General features: G+C 41.0%; 1 protein-coding gene across 1 annotated transcript; it reads right to left on the bottom strand.

Moving 5' to 3' along the window:
- Positions 1–4,783: 4,783 nt before the first annotated feature.
- Positions 4,784–20,842, bottom strand: pwwp2a (PWWP domain containing 2A). The gene is given in 4 exon segments (XM_034222146.1): positions 4,784–8,031; positions 8,033–8,072; positions 8,074–8,208; positions 20,094–20,842. Coding segments are annotated over 4 exon segments (2,499 nt in total). The 5' UTR covers positions 20,786–20,842; the 3' UTR covers positions 4,784–6,399.
- Between the last annotated feature and the right edge of the window lie 2,491 nt (positions 20,843–23,333).

Here is a 23,333-nt window from a genome sequence, read left to right as displayed (position 1 = left end):
TGCTGCTGTTCAGGGGTATATCAGTATGTAGTGTCTCTACTTTAAAGAGTCCTCTCCTGCTGAAGTTCAGGTGTATATCAGTATGTAGTGACTCTACTTTAAAGAGTCCTCTCCTGCTGATGTTCAGGTGTATCAGTATGTAGTGTCTCTACTTTAAAGAGTCCTCTCCTGCTGCTGTTCAGGGGTATATCAGTATGTAGTGTCTCTACTTTAAAGAGTCCTCTCCTGCTGATGTTCAGGTGTATATCAGTGTAGTGTCTCTACTTTAAAGAGTCCTCTCCTGCTGATGTTCAGGTGTATATCAGTGTGCAGTTTCTCTACATTAAAGAGTCCTCTCCTGCTGATGTTCAGGTGTACATCAGTATGTAGTGTCTCTACTTTAAAGAGTTCTCTCCTGCTGATGTTCAGGTGTATATCAGTATGTGGTGTCTCTACTTTAAAGAGTCCTCTCCTGCTGATGTTCAGGTGTATATCAGTATGTAGTGTCTCTACTTTAAAGAATCCTCTCCTGCTGATGTTCAGGTGTATATCAGTCTGTAGTGTCTCTACTTTAAAGAGTCCTCTCTTGCTGATGTTCAGGTGTATATCAGTATGTAGTGTCTCTACTTTAAAGAGTCCTCTCCTGCTGATGTTCAGGTGTACATCAGTATGTAGTGTCTCTACTTTAAAGAGTCCTCTCCTGCTGATGTTCAGGTGTATATCAGTATGTAGTGTATCTACTTTAAAGAGTCCTCTCCTGATGATGTTCAGGTGTATATCAGTATGTAGTGTCTCTACTTTAAAGAGTCCTCTCCTGCTGATGTTCAGGTGTATATCAGTATGTAGTGTCTCTACTTTAAAGAGTTCTCTCCTGCTGATGTTCAGGTGTATATCAGTATGTAGTGTCTCTACTTTAAAGAGTCCTCTCCTGCTGCTGTTCAGGTGTATATCAGTATGTAGTGTCTCTACTTTAAAGAGTCCTCTCCTGCTGATATTCAGGTGTATATCCGTATGTAGTGTCTCTACTTTAAAGAGTCCTCTCCTGCTGCTGTTCAGGTGTATATCAGTATGTAGTGTCTCTACTTTAAAGAGTCCTCTCCTGCTGATGTTCAGGTGTATATCAGTATGTAGTGTCTCTAATTTAAAGAGTCCTCTCCTGCTGATGTTCAGTATGTAGTGTCTCTACTTTAAAGAGTCCTCTCCTGCTGATGTTCAGGTGTATATCAGTATGTAGTGTCTCCACTTTTACTTTAGCACTTTTACTTTAGCACTTTTACTTTTAATTAAGCACTTTTACTTTAGCACTTTTACTTTAACACTTTTACTTTTACTTAAGCACTTTTACTTAAGCACTTTTACTTTTACTTTAGCACATTTACTTTCACTTTAGAACTTTTACTTTTACTTAAGCACTTTTACTTTAGCACTTTTACTTTAACACTTTTACTTTTACTTAAGCACTTTTACTTTAGCACTTTTACTTTAACACTTTTACTTTTACTTAAGCACTTTTACTTAAGCACTTTTACTTTTACTTTAGCACTTTTACTTTAGCACTTTTACTCCTGCTGATGTTCAGGTGTGTATCAGTATGTAGTGTCTCTACTTTAAAGAGTCCTCTCCTGCTGATGTTCAGGTGTATATCAGTATGTAGTGTCTCTACTTTAAAGAGTCCTCTCCTGATGATGTTCAGGTGTATATCAGTATGTAGTGTCTCTACTTTAAAGAGTCCTCTCCTGCTGATGTTCAGGTGTATATCAGTATGTAGTGTCTCTACTTTAAAGAGTTCTCTCCTGCTGATGTTCAGGTGTATATCAGTATGTAGTGTCTCTACTTTAAAGAGTCCTCTCCTGCTGCTGTTCATGTGTATATCCGTATGTAGTGTCTCTACTTTAAAGAGTCCTCTCCTGCTGCTGTTCAGGTGTATATCAGTATGTAGTGTCTCTACTTTAAAGAGTCCCTCTCCTGCTGCTGTTCAGGTGTATATCAGTATGTAGTGTCTCTACTTTAAAGAGTCCTCTCCTGCTGATGTTCAGGTGTATATCAGTATGTAGTGTCTCTGCTTTAAATAGTCCTCTCTTGCTGATGTTCAGGTGTATATCAGTATGTAGTGTCTCTACTTTAAAGAGTCCTCTCCTGCTGATGTTCAGGGTGTATATCAGTATGTAGTGTCTCTACTTTAAAGAGTCCTCTCCTGCTGATGTTCAGGTGTATATCAGTATGTAGTGTCTCTACTTTAAAGAGTCCTCTCCTGCTGATGTTCAGGTGTATATCAGTATGTAGTGTCTCTACTTTAAAGAGTCCTCTCCTGCTGCTGTTCAGGTGTATATCAGTATGTAGTGGCTCTACTTTTAAAGAGTTCTCTCCTGCTGATGTTCAGGTGTATATCAGTATGTAGTGTCTCTACTTAAAGAGTCCTCTCCTGCTGATGTTCAGGTGTATATCAGTATGTAGTGACTCTACTTTAAAGAGTCCTCTCCTGCTGATGTTCAGGTGTATCAGTATGTAGTGTCTCTATTTTAAAGAGTCCTCTCCTGCTGCTGTTCAGGGGTATATCAGTATGTAGTGTCTCTACTTTAAAGAGTCCTCTCCTGCTGATGTTCAGGTGTATATCAGTGTAGTGTCTCTACTTTAAAGAGTCCTCTCCTGCTGATGTTCAGGTGTATATCAGTGTGCAGTTTCTCTACATTAAAGAGTCCTCTCCTGCTGATGTTCAGGTGTACATCAGTATGTAGTGTCTCTACTTTAAAGAGTCCTCTCCTGCTGATGTTCAGGTGTATATCAGTATGTAGTGTCTCTACTTTAAAGAGTCCTCTCCTGCTGATGTTCAGGTGTACATCAGTATGTAGTGTCTCTACTTTAAAGAGTCCTCTCCTGCTGATGTTCAGGTGTATATCAGTATATAGTGTATCTACTTTAAAGAGTCCTCTCCTGCTGATGTTCAGGTGTATATCAGTATGTAGTGTCTCTACTTAAAAGAGTCCTCTCCTGCTGATGTTCAGGTGTATATCAGTATGTAGTGTCTCTACTTTAAAGAGTCCTCTCCTGCTGATGTTCAGGTGTATATCAGTATGTAGTGTCTCTATTTTAAAGAGTCCTCTCCTGCTGATGTTCAGGTGTATATCAGTATGTAGTGTCTCTACTTTAAAGAGTCCTCTCCTGCTGATGTTCAGGTGTATATCAGTATGTAGTGTCTGTACTTTAAAGAGTCAATATTCTGGTCAATAATCTAATAACCAAACTGTTTTAACACATGCCGTTTATTTTGAATCCTCTGCAGTCTGTACACCTTACAGTAATACTTATAATCATTATTATATCTGTCACAGTTGCATAATGTTCAGATCAGAGAAATACATCTTAAACCTTTAAAAACCTGCAGGAGCGAAGTCACTGTTCATAGTTAATGTTTATATATTTTATTTACTGACGTCTGGTGGAGGTCAGATTAAATGAAGACATTACAATTTTAAATTGAAATCAGTCCTATCATTTTAATTAACCTTTAAAACAAATATCCACAGTTTCTCTCTGATTCGTCTTTGTGCTAAGCTATGCTATCAGTTTTCCTCTGCTGCCAGTCTTTGTGCTAAGCTATGCTATCAGTCTTTGTGCTAAGCTATAAGTTTCCCTCTGATGCCAGTCTTTGTGATAAGCTATGCTATCAGTTTCCCTCTGCTGCCAGTCTTTGTGCTAAGCTATGCTATCAGTCTTTGTGCTAAGCTATAAGTTTCCCTCTGAGTCTTTGTGCTAAGCAATGCTATCAGTTTCTCTCTGATTCCAGTCTTTTTGCTAAGCTATGCTATCAGTCTTTGTGCTAAGCTATAAGTTTCCTTCTGATGCCAGTATTTGTGCTAAGCTATGCTATCAGTTTCCTTCTGATGCCAGGCTTTGTGCTAAGCTATGCTATCAGTTTCCCTCTGATGCCAGTCTTTGTGCTAAGCTATGCTATCAGTTTCCCTCTGCTGCCAGTCTTTGTACTAAGCTATGCTATCAGTTTCCCTCTGCTGCCAGTCTTTGTGCTAAGCTATCAGTTTCCCTCTGCTGCCAGTCTTTGTGCTAAGCTATGCTATCAGTTTCCCTCTGCTGCCAGTCTTTGTGCTAAGCTATGCTAATAGTTTCTCTCTGATGCCAGTCTTTGTGCTAAACTATGCTAATAGTTTCTCTCTGTTTCCAGTCTTTGTGCTTGGCTATGCTAACAGTTTCTCTCCGATGCCAGTCATTGTGCTAAGCTATGCTAACAGTTTATCTCTGTTTCCAGTCTTTGTGCTAAGCTATGCTATCAGTTTCCCTTTGCTGCCAGTCTTTGTGCTAAGCTATGCTATCAATTTCCCTCTGCTGCCAGTCTTTGTTCTAAGCTAACAGTGGCTTGTGAAGCTGCGTTCAGGTTCTAGTTTTGACTCGTTGCTGCCCCCTGCAGGATGGACAGGAAACTGATTAATGATCTGAATGTTGATTGGACATTGAAACATGTTGATCTCCATGGAAACCTCATTGATAAAAGCTTTTTATAAATATAACTCTTAAATATATTATTGTTATCAAAAGTGGATGTCCACGTGACCCCGCCTCTCAGCCAATCACAGCGCAGGATTGTCAGCAGCTCGTCAGCGTCGCGCTGCAGAGAGAGAGACAGCCAATAAATACCATAATATAAATAAATGTATTTCCTTTAATAGTTGTACTGCTCTGAAGTGTGGAAGAGCAGCGGCCTATCAGACGCTGGCGTTCAGGAGCGTTTACCATCATCTGTTTGCAGGTGAGAAACCTGTCTGACAGTGAAAGCACCACAGAAGAAGAAGGGTTGATTTTGACAGTTTTTAATAGATTTAAAACATCAGAAAAACATACAGCGGCTTTAATCAAGTACAACGTCTCCGTCTGTCCCACAGTGTCTCTGATCTGCAAACAGACAGGAAACCATTGTCCTCCTCGTCTTCATCAGCCTCTAACGCTCAGTAAGGCCTACCTGTGCGGCCCCTGAGGGCCCCCCGGCCTCAGCTTGAACAACACGTTTACCGTTTATCACAGTTTAACTTTCAGGAAGAGAAACAGAAGTGACAGCGTTTCACACCGTGCAGCGTCCAATCAGAACGCAGCAATAAGGTAAAGACTCACATTGAGAGTAATCCCCCCTTAACAGTCCACATTATTCTCTAAATGTTTACATACCCCTCCATCTTAATTAGTGTTATCATTACATATGTAAATGTATGACATCATCGTGCTGCCAGCCAACCAGCTGCCCCTCCAGGACTAATAATAAACACATGACACACCAGACCTTGTTTCCCATGATGCACCTGGACAGTGCCTCTTTAAACGCTGCCACTGACTGACACCTGAGATGGAGGCCCCGCCCACACGAGAAGCCACGCCCACTGCCCACTGAACAGGAAGCAGTGTGACAGGGGGGTAGTTGTGTTTCTTGTCGGGGGGTAGTTGTGTTTCTTGTCGGGGGGTAGTTGTCGGGGGTAGTTGTGTTTCTTGTCGGGGGTAGTTGTGTTACTTGTCGGGGGTAGTTGTGTTACTTGTCGGGGGGTAGTTGTGTTTGTTGTCGGGGGTAGTTGTGTTTGTTGTCGGGGGGTAGTTGTGTTTGTTGTCGAGGGGTAGTTGTGTTTGTTGTCGAGGGGTAGTTGTGTTTGTTGTCGAGGGGTAGTTGTGTTTGTTGTCGAGGGGTAGTTGTGTTTGTTGTCGAGGGGTAGTTGTGTTTGTTGTCGAGGGGTAGTTGTGTTTGTTGTCGAGGGGTAGTTGTGTTTGTTGTCGGGGGTAGTTGTGTTTGTTGTCGAGGGTAGTTGTGTTTGTTGTCGAGGGGTAGTTGTGTTTGTTGTCGAGGGGTAGTTGTGTTTGTTGTCGAGGGGTAGTTGAGTTTGTTGTCGAGGGGTAGTTGTGTTTCTTGTCGAGGGGTAGTTGTGTTTGTTGTCGAGGGGTAGTTGTGTTTCTTGTCGAGGGGTAGTTGTCTCTTTAAAAGTATTGTTGTTAACAGAAATATGTGTTTTGTATCTTCAGGTTGTAAAACGTTATAGATGGAATTTGGAACCGGATTTGTTCCCCGCGCTGCGGCTGGGTTAAATGCAGAGGACACATTTAGTTTTAATGTATGCGAGTACTGAGACAATAAATAAATATAAATCGTAATAGTATGCTCTTTCTGCGCTTCTGCTTAACAGCGTGTCGTCAGGTGTCTCGGATTCGGAGCGTGTTATGAAACCTTTTGGAAAATAAATAAATCTCTCCGCACCGAATATTCGCTGCTGATTACTACCGAATATCCGGCGCCCGAAAAATGGTATTCGGGACAGCCCTATTGTGTAGGTGGCTAGTTGTTTAGAGTCGGGGGGTAGTTATTTAGAGTCGGGGGGTAGTTGTGTGGGGGGGGTAGTTGTGTGGGGGGGTAGTTGTTTAGAGTCGGGGGGGATGCTACGTCTCGAACTGAGTGAGCAGCGCCCGGACTTCGGGCGTCAGCTGCTTGGCGGCGCTGGCGGCCTCAGCGATGGCCCGGCGGTACGGACCCTTCCTCTTCCTGTCAAAGCGACACTGGAAGCTCTCCAGGAAGGGAGACAGCTGGGTGAGGGGGAGGAAGGAGGTGGTGGGGGAGCCGAACCACGACACCCTGGCCTCCTGACGGACAGCCAGCCCCGTGTCACTGCGGCGAGACACCGTGATGCTCAGTACCCTCGCCGGCCACCAGGGGAACCCAGAGATCTTCGCCCACACGATGTCGCCCAAACACAGCGAGCGCCCGTCGGGGAGGAGCACCTTCGAGACGGGCTTAGAGAACACCGGGGGGGAGGAAGAGGAGGAGGAGGAGGAGGAAGAGGTGGACGACTTACGCCTCCTCTTCATCTCACCTTCCTCTTCCTCACCCTCCACCGGGGAAGGGGACGTGGAAGACTTATGCCTCCTCTTCATCTCACCCGCCTCTTCCTCACCCTCCACCGGGGGAGGGGGGGGCGACTTACGCCTCCTCTTCATCTCACCCTCCTCTTCCTCACCCTCCACCGGGGGAGGGGATGTGGAGGACTTATGCCTACTTTTCATCTCACCCTCCTCTTCCTCACCCTCCACTGGGGGAGGGGACATAGAGGACTTACACCTCCTCTTCAGATCCCCCCCCTCATCCTCACCGTCAGCTAGTGTCTCATTGGCCTTAGGGGACGAGGAGGCGGGGCAAAGCGGGTCTAACAAGGCGGGTCCAGGGGGGGGGAGGTCAAAGGTCTCTGTGGAGCTGCACTCTGAGGGGGGGGAGGAGCAGCGGGGGGGACACAGGGCCTCACAGAGCAGGGGCTCCAGGGGAGGAGCTGTGCTGAAGGGAGGGGGAGTCGTGGGGGTGGGGCTTATAATGGGTTTGTGGGGGGGGGAGCGAGAGATCAGTTTGGGGGGGGAAGGGGGGGGCTGGTTCTGGGAGGGGGGGGGCACCTGGTCGTCTGTTCGATACCTTTGAGGTTTGAGCCGCATCCTGGGCGGTAGTGAGGGGGGAGTGCTCTGCAGCCGTCGGGTGAAGTGGACCCTCTGGTTCTGCAGGGAGGAGGCCCGGGTCACTGCCTTCCTGCAGGGCTGCTCCTGGTCCTGGTCCTGGTCCTTCTTCAGGTTCTGCCGGGCTTTGGAGACGTCAGCAGCCGGGCCCCTGGAGGGGGGGGCTTTCTTAGAGTTCAAACACAGGCGGCCGGAGGCTCCGCCCCTCAGGACCCGGGAGGAAGTGGGGAGGGCTGAAGACGATACGTGGATCCCTGAGGGGGGCCGTCTGTCGTTAGGGGGCCGTCTGTCGTCCCCTCTCAGCCGTTTGACCTCAGCAGAAACAGGTCCTTCAGCAGCTCTCCGCCGCCGCGATGCCTCCTCCTTCAGCTCCACAGGGCCCCTGCGGGACTCCCTGCCCCCCCCCACCACACCTTTGCACTTGTCGCAGAGCACCTGGCGGGGGCGGAGCTTAATGGCGTTCATGATGGAGGTGGGCTCCTCGCAGCGGTAGCGCCTCTTGGGACGGCGGATCTTCCGCAGCAGGGGCTGAGGTAAAGCCTGGTTGTAGGTGTCCCTGAGGAACAGAGGGGGGGGGGTACGGAGCCCCCTCCTGGAACAGCGGCGGCAGTTTGGACCTTGGGGGGGGGAGGGGGTGAAACCTCTTCCTGTTTGGTGGATGCTTCCACTTCAGGCAGTGATATCATCAGAGGGCGACTAACCCTGTCGTCTCTCCGGGGGAGCACGGTGATGGGGATCCCGTACGGTCCGAACCTGCAACAAAACACAACATGAAAACCTTAAAGACTCAAGCACAATGTGAGAACATTAAAGACTCAAACAGAGCGAGAGAACCAGTTGAAAAATGTCTATCAAATCTTAGTTGATAAGAAAAAAGCCCAATAACTTATTTTCATAACACGTGAATGAATGAAGGAATTAAACCCTTCCTCTTTCCTCATCATTTCAATCTGAAGCTTCTGTTTTAACAACAGAGTAAACCCTCTGGAGAGCTGCTGTTGTTTTTAAAAGCATATTCAAGTATTAAGCATCATTTACCTACATCTGATTGACTATGCTGATGTATAACTGAACTTATACCTCAGCGGCCCAGCCCTTCTTATATTTCTCTGGCTCTCGGTGAAAACAGATTTGACCCCCTGGTTTAGACAGTTCACTTTAGTCTAAGTTATCTCAGTGGGTCTCAGACGGTTTGCTCCATTTATGTAAACACATATTTCCATTTGAGGAAGTCAAATGATTAGAGTGATTAGTCAAATATGCATGAATAAAAACAAAAAAATTTAACGAAGTGAAATAAGGTAAGATCAACTTTTAAAACTTGAGAGCTAAAACTAGTCTCTACTGAGAGGAGGGAGACTCACAGCTATCAATGAACCAACAATAATAACATAAAAAAGTTTCAATGTGTTTTCATATTGGATGGTGTGCTGGGCTTAAGGCCATATTATTATCATCTTATGATTATTCAAATGTATACAGTTATATTTCCATATATCTAATCTCTTTATTTTGCTCTCAAAGTGCACCAGTATGTATCTCACCTGTAAGTAATCAGAGTATACCTGTATGTAATCAGAGTATCTCACCTGTAAGTAATCAGAGTATCTCACCTGTAAGTAATCAGAGTATACCTGTATGTAATCAGAGTATCTCACCTGTAAGTAATCAGAGTATACCTGTATGTAATCAGAGTATCTCACCTGTAAGTAATCAGAGTATACCTGTATGTAATCAGAGTATCTCACCTGTAAGTAATCGTAGTCTAAAATTAGACTCTGTTGCTCCTTTGAAAAAGAAGAAAATAAAACATAGATTAGCTCCATGGCATAATGCCCAAACCCGCAAAATAAAGCAAAAGTCGAGACAACTTGAAAGGATATGGCGTTCCACTAAACTTGAAGAATCTCGTTTAATTTGGCATATTACTCTCAATGAATATAAGAAAGCACTGCGTAAAGCGAGAGCAGCCTACTATTCTTCATTAATAGATGAGAATAAGAATAATGCAAGATTTCTTTTCAGCACTGTAGCCAGGCTGACAGAAAGCCACAGCTCGATTGAGCCTTCTATTCCCATAGCACTCAGTAGTAATGATTTTATGTGCTTTTTTAACGATAAAATTGTTACTCTTAGAAACAAAATGAATGACCTCTTGCCTTTGACCAGTATAGTGTTATCAACAGCTCCCAGAAATGTAAGCTCTAATATTACACTAGATAGTAAACTAGAATTCTTTTCAGCCATAAACCTTGAACAATTAAATTCAATGATTCTCTCTTCTAAACCATCAACGTGCATGTTAGACCCAATTCCAACTAAGCTGTTGAAGGAAGTTTTTCCATTAATTAGCACTTCTTTATTACATATGATGAATATGTCTTTATTATCAGGCTATGTTCCACAATCATTCAAAGTAGCAGTGATAAAACCGCTTCTTAAAAAGCACAACCTCGATCCAGAGGTTTTAGCCAATTATAGACCTATTTCTAATCTTCCGTTCCTCTCAAAAATTCTTGAGAAAGCGGTCGCAAAACAGTTGATTACTTAAAAAACAATGATTTATTTGAAGCTTTTCAGTCTGGCTTTAGAACACATCATAGCACAGAGACAGCTCTGGTTAAAGTCACAAATGACCTTCTAATAGCCTCAGACAAGGGACGTGTCTCTATTCTTGTTTTGCTCGATCTCAGTGCTGCATTTGATATTATCGACCATGATATCTTATTGCAAAGACTAGAGCACTTAGTTGGCATACAGGGAACTGCTTTAGGCTGGTTTAGGTATCTATTAGGGGTGTAACGGTACACGTACCCGTACCGAAATTATTCGGGCCCTTCGGTTCGGTACGGTACAGGTGTGTACCGAAGTGTACCGAACGAATATATCGTTAAATGTAAAAAATTGAGAACGTGAACAACTTTTTGGAAGTAATCTCAGGTGCTGCGTCGCAGCATTCAGAGTAATTTGCTCACATTGGGTTCAACGCGTCATAGAGCGAGCAAGTCATTTCATTGGATGAGAGGCATACTATGAGAGCTGGTCAGAGGGATGCGTTCAAATGTAGTCAGTAATTTGAGGAACTGTCGAAAATTAATGGCGAACGCAGATAAAGTTGAGCTCGAAAATCCTCCAGCATCATTGAAGTCTCCGGTTTGGGAACATTTTGGTTTCGCAGTTACGTACAAGGATGACGGGCAAAGACAGGTGGACCGAACCAAAGCTGTTTGTCGGCATTGTTCAACTAACATTGGTTACGTGGCTGGCAATACATCAAACTTGCACACTCTTGAAAAGGCATCACCCGAACGTGAATATCACCGGTACCAAAAGAAAAAAGACTGAAGTGCAAACCCAACTCCCGCTAGCATTTAAGCCTCCACCACTCGCAGAGAGTTCAGACCGAGCCAAAGCTATTACAAACACCAAGTATCCTTATGTTGCCATGTTAGCAAAGTGCTACCTGGCTGTATCTCTGTCCCTAGCGAGAGGGTGTTCTCCACAGCAGGAGACATTGTTAGTGCCAGCAGATCTGCCCTTTCGGCAAGCAATGTGGACAAGTTAATTTTTCTTTAAAAAAACATGAAAATACAATGACAAGCAAGTCCTAATGTCAAACTGGCTGCTTAGGTGCTAGTACAGTACAGTTCAAATACAGATTATTTCAGTTCATCGAAAAGCTGCACCTTAATGTTCATTTTATTATATTTTGTATTTATTTGAGTGAATATTCACAGTTTAATAATAATTAAAAAAAAATATATATATATATGTTTTGTTTTGTGAAAAAAAATTCTGCTGTACCGAAAACGTACCGAACCGAACCGTGACCAAAAAACCGAGGTACGTACCGAACCGAAATGTTTGTGAACCGTTACACCCCTAGTATCTATCTATCTGAACGCTCTCAGTTTGTACGTGTTAACGATGAATATTCCACGCAAACCAAAGTTAGCCATGGAGTGCCACAGGGCTCAGTGCTCGGACCTATTTTGTTCACATTATATATGCTTCCGTTAGGCAATATTATAAGGAATCATTCTGTAAACTTTCATTGTTATGCGGATGATACTCAACTATATTTATCAATCAAGCCTGATGAAATTAATCATCTAAATAAAATTCAAGACTGCCTTAAGGACTTAAAACGTGGATGACCTTAAACTTTTTGATGTTAAACACGACCAAAACTGAAGTTATTGTACTCGGCCTGAAGAATCTTCAAAACAAATTATCTAAAGATATACTAACTATGGATGGCATTAATTTGGCCTCATTGAGACTGTAAGGAATCTTGGTGTTATATTTGATCAGGATTTATCCTTTAACGCCCACATAAAATCAATTTCAAGGACCGCCTACTTCCATCTACCTAACATTGCAAAAATCAGGCATATCTTGCCTCAAAACGATGCAGAGAAACTAGTCCATGCATTTGTTACTTCAAGGCTGGATTATTGTAACTCCTTATTATCAGGGTGTACCAAGAAGTCAGTCAAGTGGCTTCAGCTGATTCAAAATGCTGCAGCTCGTGTACTAACCAGAGTTAGGAAAAGGGACCACATTACTCCTGTTCTGGCTGCCTTACACTGGCTCCCTATAGAACACAGGATAGAATTTAAAATGCTTCTTCTCGCCTACAAAGCCCTTAATGGGCAGACGCCATCTTACCTTAAAGAACTCATTATACCCTACTGTCCTGCTAGGGCATTGCGTTCCAAGAATGCAGGGTTGTTGGTTGTTCCTAGAGTTTTGTATTCTGTTACAAACTAACCCTGCTTGTAACACAGAGTTTAGATAAACAATTTGAAAATGAACAGAATAAGCAAGAAGATAAAAGATGAATCTATGGTGGTTAAGGAGGGTTTCCTTGTTTTGCTCATTTGACTTAGAACTGAAGTAGAGAATAGTGTTTTATGAGAACTGTCATTCCTCATGTTTTTAAAGATAAATTATCCGTTTGTATGGACTTTGATGTTAGGATGGGATCATGGTGGAGAAGGAATACATTTTTGTTTACAAATTCAAGAAGATTTTAAAGATGATGTTTATGGTATTTTCCTGACTTGAATTTAAAAGCAGGACGTCAAGTAGAAAAAAGAGATTTTACAATGTAGTTTTACTACATTTGATGAAGTAAAGAATCTGGGTAAACTACCGCCATTAGTTTGTTTTAACATTCACATGTTTCAGCATTCCTGACCATATAGACACTCAGCCATTTTGTAACCCGTTGGGGGAGAGATTTAAATTGAGTTTTTCTCAGTAGCTGATTTGCTGTGATTACAGCAGCACTGGATAGTTGTGCGCCACCTTTGGGTTGTACTCTGAATCAGTGTGTTGGTGAGATGTTGCTCACTACAGAAACAGAAGAACTGTGCAAAGAACGCATCTCTGAGGAGGTTTGACATTTAGCTTGTGCCTTGTTGTCAAGGCAACAGTGGTGTGAAGAGGAACTGCAGTTTTTGGGGATTTCTACTGTGCAGAGGACAACGTGTGTCTGCTGATTGTACCACATTGATCCAGAGGTTCCAGAGAGAGTGTCCTTGAGCCCACTGACCAGGGCCAGTTCTAGATTTTTGGGGGCCCTGCCACTGACTGCAGCTGCAGAGGACAACGAATCACTGACTGTTCTCCTTATGACAAGATCTTGAGACAGGCTTGTCTCAGACTGTTCAGACTCTGAAGAAATGATGCAATGACTTTACAGCATAACTGTGCAGGAGTTTTCCAGAGGGTGGTGTAGAACGATATGCTTAGTGTTTAAGAAAGGAGGCTGATTGTTTAACGATGGTCTGGAATACTGAAAAGATTAAAGTTTAATATCCTTGTTTAGCAAACAAGACATCTGATTATTAAGTCACACAGGATAATCTTGACATAGAAACTAGCTATGGGTAAAACGTGTGGTCGTTATACCATTATTATTATTATTATGAACTAAAAATAAATAGGGAAATAGTATCTGGTTAAAGATGAATGGATTTCATATCCTAGAGAGGGTTAGTTATATTGTGAATACTTCACAAGGTATTTACTAATGTATTTTGAAGAACAAATAACAAAGACCCGAGTCCAATTTAGTTTTTTAGAATTAAATTGTCCATTACCAAAACTGTTGACCTTAGGTCTAGCTTTACACTTTGATAGTAAAGGAGTATTTAGGTTTATTTTTATATATCTGACATTTTTTAAACATGTTGGCTATTTCACTAGATAGAGATTTATTGAGAACATTTCTGAAGATTGAATATTTGTTCCATTTCTAATATTCCTATTTAAAACGTAATTTTAGAGTAACGAAGGCTGATGCTGAACTTGGAAAAATGTGTTAGTGGTCTGCATGTCGTAAACAAGGAGGCTTTGTTTGTTCAATCACCAGTTAAATCTGATACAGTGATGATCTACTTCAGTGTTAGGGTTAGGGTTGGAGTATAACCTAACCCTAACATATATGGTTTGGTATGATTGTTTGGCTAAAGCTTAGTTTAACATCCTGATGTAACATTATGAGATATGTTCACTTCTAAGGGTAAACAAATTAATGAAAAGGACTATTATTATTATTAATTAGAAATATTAATCAAAAAAGGCCGATGTCCGCAGGATCACTTAGGAATAGGGTTGGGTATCGTTTGAATTTCCACGATTCTGATTCTACTTTTCGATTCCGGTTCTTAACGGTTCTCAATTCCGATTCTTTGAGGGGTAAAATAATGATACATGCTTATTCCACCAAAAACATTACATTTATTAGAGAAACTTTTACACAGGTTAGTTTACAGTAATATTCACATGAATCAGTCTGTTTATATTCACTGCTATGTAACTGTAACCTGAGAACCACTGCAGCTACAACAGTCCAACTTTTAAAGGAAACCCCCCCCCCCATTTAAAAACAGTTCTTGTTGAGAAAAACAAGCATCTCTGCCTTCTCAGGCAAACCGGGAAGAAATGCTTGAACATGTTAAAGTAAAATGCTTCAATCTGATGCACTTTGAGCAGAATGACTAGAGACTAGATCTAGGGGGTACAACTCTAAACACCCATATGAAAAAGATCGGTTTACATTTTAATAATTAAATAAGTATGTGAGCATAACCAGTAACCCACCATAGCCAATAACAAATACATGTAACGTGTTTTATGTTTGTTGTTCATTCATATCTTATTTTACTAATGCATATTTTTTTATCTCTCCAGTTTAAAACGATATGTCTGGTTTACTGTCCTATAGTATACATTGGAATGATTTCAAACCTGTTTTATCCCAATAATTATAAAGGAGTGCCTTGGAAATATGTGATTACATAAATTGTGACCAAAACGTTTGAGACCCACTGAGATAACTTAGACTAAAGTGAACTATCTAAACCAGGGATGGGGAACCTCCGGCCCTCGGGCCGTATACGGCCCGCGAGGTAATTTATAAACACACGCAAAAAAGACAAAAATTAGAGAAATCTAGAACGCAAAAAAAATAAACAAGAGAGTGCCTGTTTTTCCTAGCCAAGATCAGGGGTCCTTGAACACAACACGAGCCTAACGTGTCATCATGTGGTATATGTCTATATGCAGTTCTGACGGAGAGCACCGGAACGCCACTCCGGCACTTCCAAAAACTGCAGTACCCATAAGGAGCCGTACACATGCCGCAGTTTTTGCGTGGCTGTGTCTTTAGTTGTAAGCACAGTGACGATCTGCTCATCTGTCACACTGATCATGCAGTCAATAACTTTGTTGTTATTAGCATCTGGTTAGCTAGCTATGCTAACGAATATAAGAAGCTTTTTCTACAACCAGTGAGGTAAAGGCACATCTTTATATGATCATTATAGTCATAAAAAAATAAGAGAATAAAGTAAACAGTTATAAAATACTATATGACAGTAAAAAAAGTTATTAATAAACAAGAATACAGTTTGAAAGGAGAGTGATTTGTAAAATATCCATAAAGAAAAATAAATCTGCTTCCAGTTCTGTTTCATATGGATGTTGAGAGATGTATCCATAGATCTCTCAATGTTGCTCTCAAAGTGCAGCAGATTGATGCTTTGAACGTCAACATTTAAAAACAAATCTTCCCGGGGGAGCATGCCCCCCGCACCCTCCTAGAGAGGTTAGGTCCCCCACCACTCAAATCATGTTCACATGGATAGGAAACTAAATACATTGTGTCCACATCTTTCTGTTTTGGTGGTCATGTCACAACCATGCATGCATGGTAAGATATCTGGATTAAAAGGTTGCTTTTTCTTTGCACAGCATGAAAGAAAGGCGAAATGAATGGGCTGTGATTTTAGTATTTTTAAGCAGAGGTCAATAACTTGTACGGCCCTCGGAGGATATTGTAAACATTGAAATGGCCCTTGAGGAAAAAGGTTCCCCACCCCTGATCTAAACCCTCAGAGTCCTTTACCTCACTGAGCTGTAGTTATCAGCCTCTCAGTCTGACTGGAGAGGACTCTCCCTCCACATCATTGTAGAAACATCTTCTTCTTCCGTTAGAGCAGCTAGCACCAGATGCTAATAACAACAACGTGTACCGGTGCACGCTCCCTTTCTCCCTCGCTCGCTCCCACGCTCGCACTTTGGCTGTGAGCTGCGGGCGCCAGTTAAGCCAACATCCCCCATTTTCATCACTTGCAGCGCCCATCGTACAGGGCAAATGAAAAGTGTAACCGGGGTGAAAAGGGTGTTACATTTACTTAATTATGAATGTTGTTGCATCAAGGCGAAAATTAGGATGAGCGCCAACGGCCAAAACATGTTGTTTCCCTCCCAGAGCTGTCAGCGCAGCGCCTCCACAGATCTGGCGCCCTAGGCGAATATCTATAACGCCAGTGCGACGGGCCGGCCCTGGTCTCAGGTTACGCTGTAGGAAGTGTAGGTACAACGCTACATTTCCCGCCCCGCCGCAGTCACACAGTAGGCTACGGAGAGCGGCGAGAAACATTTCCTCAGGCATCGAAAAGCGGAACCGAAATTCACATTTATAAATGATGCCGTTGGAATCAAAATGTTGGAACCGGTTCCGAACCGGAACCGGTTCTCGGTACCCAACCCTACTTAGGAATGCCTTGCATGAACATTTGTCAGGCTTTGTGTTTCCTAGGGGCAGTACACTAATGAAGTTTATTGAACTATTTCTGTGTTTGTGATGATTCCTCTCTGTTTCATTCTTTCCTGTTGCGAGTGCTGGATTGCCACAACAATATGTTTCAACAATAAGGAGAGCTCTCTCCTGTCAGACTGAGAGGCTGAGATAACGTCAGCTTAGGTGAGGTAAAGGACTCGCTGAGCAATTAGATTGTAAACTTTAGTCTAAGTCAGGGGTCGGCAACCCCTGGCCCGCGGCACTGTAACCAGTGGATCCTGAACGAGACCGCCGCCAGAGCGCGTCTCCCCGTGCAGAAGGAAGCCATGCACGCAGCGCAGCCCCACTCTCTTTATCTCCAGGCGACTTTCTGCCGCTTTCCTCGTGGTGCTGAACGTTTCCCCACGGAGGAAAGCACTTCACTAACTGCAGTACCCACGAGGAGCCGTACACATGCTGCAGTTTTTGCGTGGCTGTGTCTTTAGTTGAAAGCCCAGGGGTGATCTGCTCATCTCTCATTGAAATAATATGCTACAAAGGGGCGGACTGGCCATCTGTGTGTTGAACTCTCCTGTCGGCTCCCAGACCGTAGTCGAGGAGGGCAGGAGCAACAAGCTTCAGGTTCAATAACCCACTTTAGCTTCAATGACTGGAGAGAGGCGAATACATCACAGACCTCTGTTTTTCTGCTTCCTCGTTACACACACACACACACACACACACCCACACACACACACACCACACACACACACACACACCACACACACACACACACACACACACACACACACACACACACACACACACACACACACACACACACACACACACACACACACACACACACACACACACACACACACAAACACACACACACACACAACACACACACACACAACACACACACACACACACCACACACACACACACACACACACACACCACACACACACACACACACACACACACACACCACACACACACACACACACACACACACACACACACACACACACACACACACACACACACACACACACACACACACACACACACACACACACACCCTGGTCTATGTAAACAAATATAATATAGTTGTTCAAAATAAGTTAAGAAATCATTCCAATGTCAGTAAAACATTAAAAAACACAGTTTGAAAGGGGGGGGGGGGTGATTAGTAAAATATGCATTAAAAAGCAAGAATGCAGACTAGGTAAGATAGGAGAGAGGAGTATATCAAGTATGTGCTATTGCTTGTGAGCATATTGGTTTTTTGTAATATTGAAATATATCCAGTTCTGTTTCATGAGTGTTGAGAGCTGTATCCATACATCTCATGTTGCTCTCAAAGTGCACCAGATTGATGCTTTCAAGACAAACATCTCCCAATAGATTTGTAGAAAGCAGGAAATGGAATTAAATCGAGAAAAATGTTTCATTGCGGAGGACCTCCTGTTTTGTGTCCCCCCCACTTCTCAAACCAAAGTTACACCCTTGCCTGTATGTGATCAGAGTATATCTGTATGTGATCAGAGTATATCTGTATGTGATCAGAGTATAGCTGTATGTGATCAGAGTATATCTGTATGTGATCAGAGTATATCTGTATGTGATCAGAGTATATCTGTAAGTAATCAGAGTATAGCTGTATGTGATCAGAGTATATCTGTATGTGATCAGAGTATAGCTGTATGTGATCAGAGTATAGCTGTATGTGATCAGAGTATAGCTGTATGTGATCAGAGTATATCTGTATGTGATCAGAGTATATCTGTATGTGATCAGAGTATATCTGTATGTGATCAGAGTATATCTGTATGTGATCAGAGTATATCTGTATGTGATCAGAGTATATCTGTATGTGATCAGAGTATAGCTGTATGTGATCAGAGTATATCTGTATGTGATCAGAGTATATCTGTATGTGATCAGAGTATATCTGTATGTGATCAGAGTATATCTGTATGTGATCAGAGTATATCAGTATGTGATCAGAGTATATCTGTATGTGATCAGAGTATATCTGTATGTGATCAGAGTATAGCTGTATGTGATCAGAGTATATCTGTATGTGATCAGAGTATATCTGTATGTGATCAGAGTATAGCTGTATGTGATCAGAGTATAGCTGTATGTGATCAGAGTATAGCTGTATGTGATCAGAGTATAGCTGTATGTGATCAGAGTATAGCTGTATGTGATCAGAGTATATCTGTATGTGATCAGAGTATATCTGTATGTGATCAGAGTATATCTGTATGTGATCAGAGTATATCTGTATGTGATCAGAGTATATCTGTATGTGATCAGAGTATATCTGTATGTGATCAGAGTATAGCTGTATGTGATCAGAGTATATCTGTATGTGATCAGAGTATAGCTGTATGTGATCAGAGTATAGCTGTATGTGATCAGAGTATATCTGTATGTATCAAGTAGATGTATGTGATCAGAGTATAGCTGTATGTGATCAGAGTATATCTGTATGTGATCAGAGTATATCTGTATGTGATCAGAGTATATCTGTATGTGATCAGAGTATATCAGTATGTGATCAGAGTATATCTGTATGTGATCAGAGTATATCTGTATGTGATCAGAGTATAGCTATATGTGATCAGAGTATATCTGTGTGATCAGAGTATAGCTGTATGTGATCAGAGTATATCTGTATGTGATCAGAGTATAGCTGTATGTGATCAGAGTATATCTGTATGTGATCAGAGTATATCTGTATGTGATCAGAGTATAGCTGTATGTGATCAGAGTATATCTGTATGTGATCAGAGTATATCTGTAAGTAATCAGAGTATAGCTATAAGTAATCAGAGTATAGCTGTATGTAATCAGAGTATATCTGTATGTGATCAGAGTATATCTGTATGTGATCAGAGTATATCTGTAAGTAATCAGAGTATAGCTGTAAGTAATCAGAGTATAGCTATAAGTAATCAGAGTATAGCTGTAAGTAATCAGAGTATAGCTGTAAGTAATCAGAGTATAGCTATAAGTAATCAGAGTATAGCTGTAAGTAATCAGAGTATAGCTGTAAGTAATCAGAGTATAGCTGTATGTAATCAGAGTATAGCTGTAAGTAATCAGAGTATAGCTATAAGTAATCAGAGTATATCTGTAAGTAATCAGAGTATAGCTGTAAGTAATCAGAGTATAGCTGTATGTAATCAGAGTATAGCTATAAGTAACCAGAGTATATCTGTAAGTAATCAGAGTATAGCTGTAAGTAATCAGAGTATAGCTGTATGTAATCAGAGTATATCTGTATGTGATCAGAGTATATCTGTATGTGATCAGAGTATATCTGTAAGTAATCAGAGTATATCTGTAAGTAATCAGAGTATAGCTGTAAGTAATCAGAGTATAGCTATAAGTAATCAGAGTATAGCTGTAAGTAATCAGAGTATATCTGTAAGTAATCAGAGTATAGCTGTAAGTAATCAGAGTATAGCTGAAAGTAATCAGAGTATCTCACATGACCACTAGTGAATCATATAGATATATATTTGTTATTGTTTATATTTACCTGCGGGACACGTCCATCAGGACCCCACTGAACACCTGCTCCCCCCTCCGGAAGGACACCACCAGCGCGTCATCGATCACATGATCCAGAGAGACCCGGACCTCAGAACCAGGACTCAGATCAGCTGGACTCAGATCAGCAGGACTCAGATCAGCTGGACTCAGACCAGCAACAATCAGATCAGCTGGACTCAGACCAGCGGAGGGGGATTCCTGCTTCACTGGGGCTCTCAGAGTGTAGTCCCGTTCCAAGTCCTGATCGCCGTCCCGGTCCTGATCGCGGTCTGCGGGCTCGGCTCGGTCCGTACCGGTCTCGTTAGTTGTCGGTTCTGCCGGTTCCGTTAGCGACAGACCGGCCTCCGTACCGGGAGGGGGGGCCGGGAAGGAGAGCAGGAAGACGGCCCGGGGCTCGGAGCCTCCCCCCTGAGGGTCCCCCGGTACCGAGCAGAGCCGGTCCTCCCGGTTTGCTCCGGGTCTCTCTCCCTCTCCCTCGCCTCTTCCCGCCTCCGGCCCGACACGCTGCCCCCCAGCCTCCATCCAGGGCTCAAGCTGCGGCCCGGGTGCCAGCAGCGGGGTCAGGCCCGGTTCTGCCGGTTCTCCCGTCAGGCCCCGTCCCGGTTCTCTCGGTAGATCCGGTCCCTGTTCTTCTTCTTCTCTTATTGCAGCTCCTGGCTCTGCAGCCACGGCCGCCATTTTATTCCTGTGCTGCCTAGCGGCGCCTGGTCCCGCCCCCCGCTCTCTGTCAGCTGCGAAGGCGCACTGCCGTTGGCTGGAAGGCCTGTCACTCAAGTTAAACGTTGTTCAGCGTCGTCTGTGATTGGATGGTTCTGTGAGAGTGTGATGGCGTCATCAGTGTGTTTGTCTTCACAAACAGAACATGTACTAATAATATACAGAATTGAATGTGTAGTACAGAATACAACATCAGTATTTAAAGTGTAGTACAGAATACAACATCAGTATTTAATGTGTAGTATAGAATATAACATCAGTATTTAATGTGTAGTACAGAATATAACATCAGTATTTAAAGTGTAGTACAGAATACAACATCAGTATTTAATGTGTAGTATAGAATATAACATCAGTATTTAAAGTGTAGTACAGAATACAACATCAGTATTTAATGTGTAGTATAGAATATAACATCAGTATTTAAAGTGTAGTACAGAATACAACATCAGTATTTAATGTGTAGTATAGAATATAACATCAGTATTTAAAGTGTAGTACAGAATATAACATCAGTATTTAATGTGTAGTACAGAATACAACATCAGTATTTAATGTGTAGTATAGAATATAACATCAGTATTTAAAGTGTAGTACAGAATATAACATCAGTATTTAAAGTGTAGTACAGAATACAACATCAGTATTTAATGTGTAGTATAGAATACAACATCAGTATTTAAAGTGTAGTACAGAATATAACATCAGTATTTAATGTGTAGTACAGAATACAACATCAGTATTTAATGTGTAGTACAGAATATAACATCAGTATTTAATGTGTAGTATAGAATATAACATCAGTATTTAATGTGTAGTACAGAATATAACATCAGTATTTAATGTGTAGTACAGAATACAACATCAGTATTTAATGTGTAGTACAGAATATAACATCAGTATTTAATGTGTAGTATAGAATATAACATCAGTATTTAATGTGTAGTATAGAATATAACATCAGTATTTAATGTGTAGTATAGAATATAACATCAGTATTTAATGTGTAGTACAGAATATAACATCAGTATTTAATGTGTAGTATAGAATATAACATCAGTATTGAATGTGTAGTACAGAATATAACATCAGTATTTAATGTGTAGTATAGAATATAACATCAGTATTGAATGTGTAGTACAGAATACAACATCAGTATTTAATGTGTAGTATAGAATATAACATCAGTATTTAATGTGTAGTATAGAATATAACATCAGTATTTAATGTGTAGTACAGAATATAACATCAGTATTTAATGTGTAGTATAGAATATAACATCAGTATTTAATGTGTAGTATAGAATATAACATCAGTATTTAATGTGTAGTATAGAATATAACATCAGTATTTAATGTGTAGTATAGAATATAACATCAGTATTTAATGTGTAGTATAGAATATAGCATCAGTATTTAATGTGTAGTACAGAATACAACATCAGTATTTAATGTGTAGTATAGAATATAACATCAGTATTTAATGTGTAGTATAGAATATAACATCAGTATTTAATGTGTAGTACAGAATATAACATCAGTATTTAATGTGTAGTACAGAATATAACATCAGTATTGAATGTGTAGTACAGAATATAACATCAGTATTTAATGTGTAGTATAGAATATAGCATCAGTATTTAATGTGTAGTACAGAATACAACATCAGTATTTAATGTGTAGTATAGAATATAACATCAGTATTTAATGTGTAGTACAGAATACAACATCAGTATTTAATGTGTAGTATAGAATATAACATCAGTATTTAATGTGTAGTATAGAATATAACATCAGTATTTAATGTGTAGTATAGAATACAACATCAGTATTTAATGTGTAGTATAGAATACAACATCAGTATTTAATGTGTAGTATAGAATATAACATCAGTATTTAATGTGTAGTACAGAATATAACATCAGTATTTAATGTGTAGTATAGAATATAACATCAGTATTTAAAGTGTAGTATAGAATACAACATCAGTATTTAATGTGTAGTATAGAATACAACATCAGTATTTAATGTGTAGTATAGAATATAACATCAGTATTTAATGTGTAGTACAGAATATAACATCAGTATTTAATGTGTAGTACAGAATATAACATCAGTATTTAATGTGTAGTATAGAATACAACATCAGTATTTAATGTGTAGTATAGAAATATAACATCAGTATTTAATGTGTAGTATAGAATATAACATCAGTATTTAATGTGTAGTATAGAATATAACATCAGTATTTAATGTGTAGTATAGAATATAACATCAGTATTTAATGTGTAGTATAGAATATAACATCAGTATTTAATGTGTAGTACAGAATATAACATCAGTATTTAATGTGTAGTATAGAATATAACATCAGTATTTAATGTGTAGTATAGAATATAACATCAGTATTTAATGTGTAGTATAGAATATAACATCAGTATTTAATGTGTAGTATAGAATATAACATCAGTATTTAATGTGTAGTACAGAATATAACATCAGTATTTAAT

Source organism: Gymnodraco acuticeps, unplaced genomic scaffold (genome assembly GCF_902827175.1).
Source record: "Gymnodraco acuticeps unplaced genomic scaffold, fGymAcu1.1, whole genome shotgun sequence".
Classification (NCBI taxonomy): Eukaryota; Metazoa; Chordata; class Actinopteri; order Perciformes; family Bathydraconidae; genus Gymnodraco; species Gymnodraco acuticeps.
The sequence above is the reverse complement of the archived record's forward strand: the minus strand, read 5'-3'. Positions and strand labels throughout refer to the sequence as shown.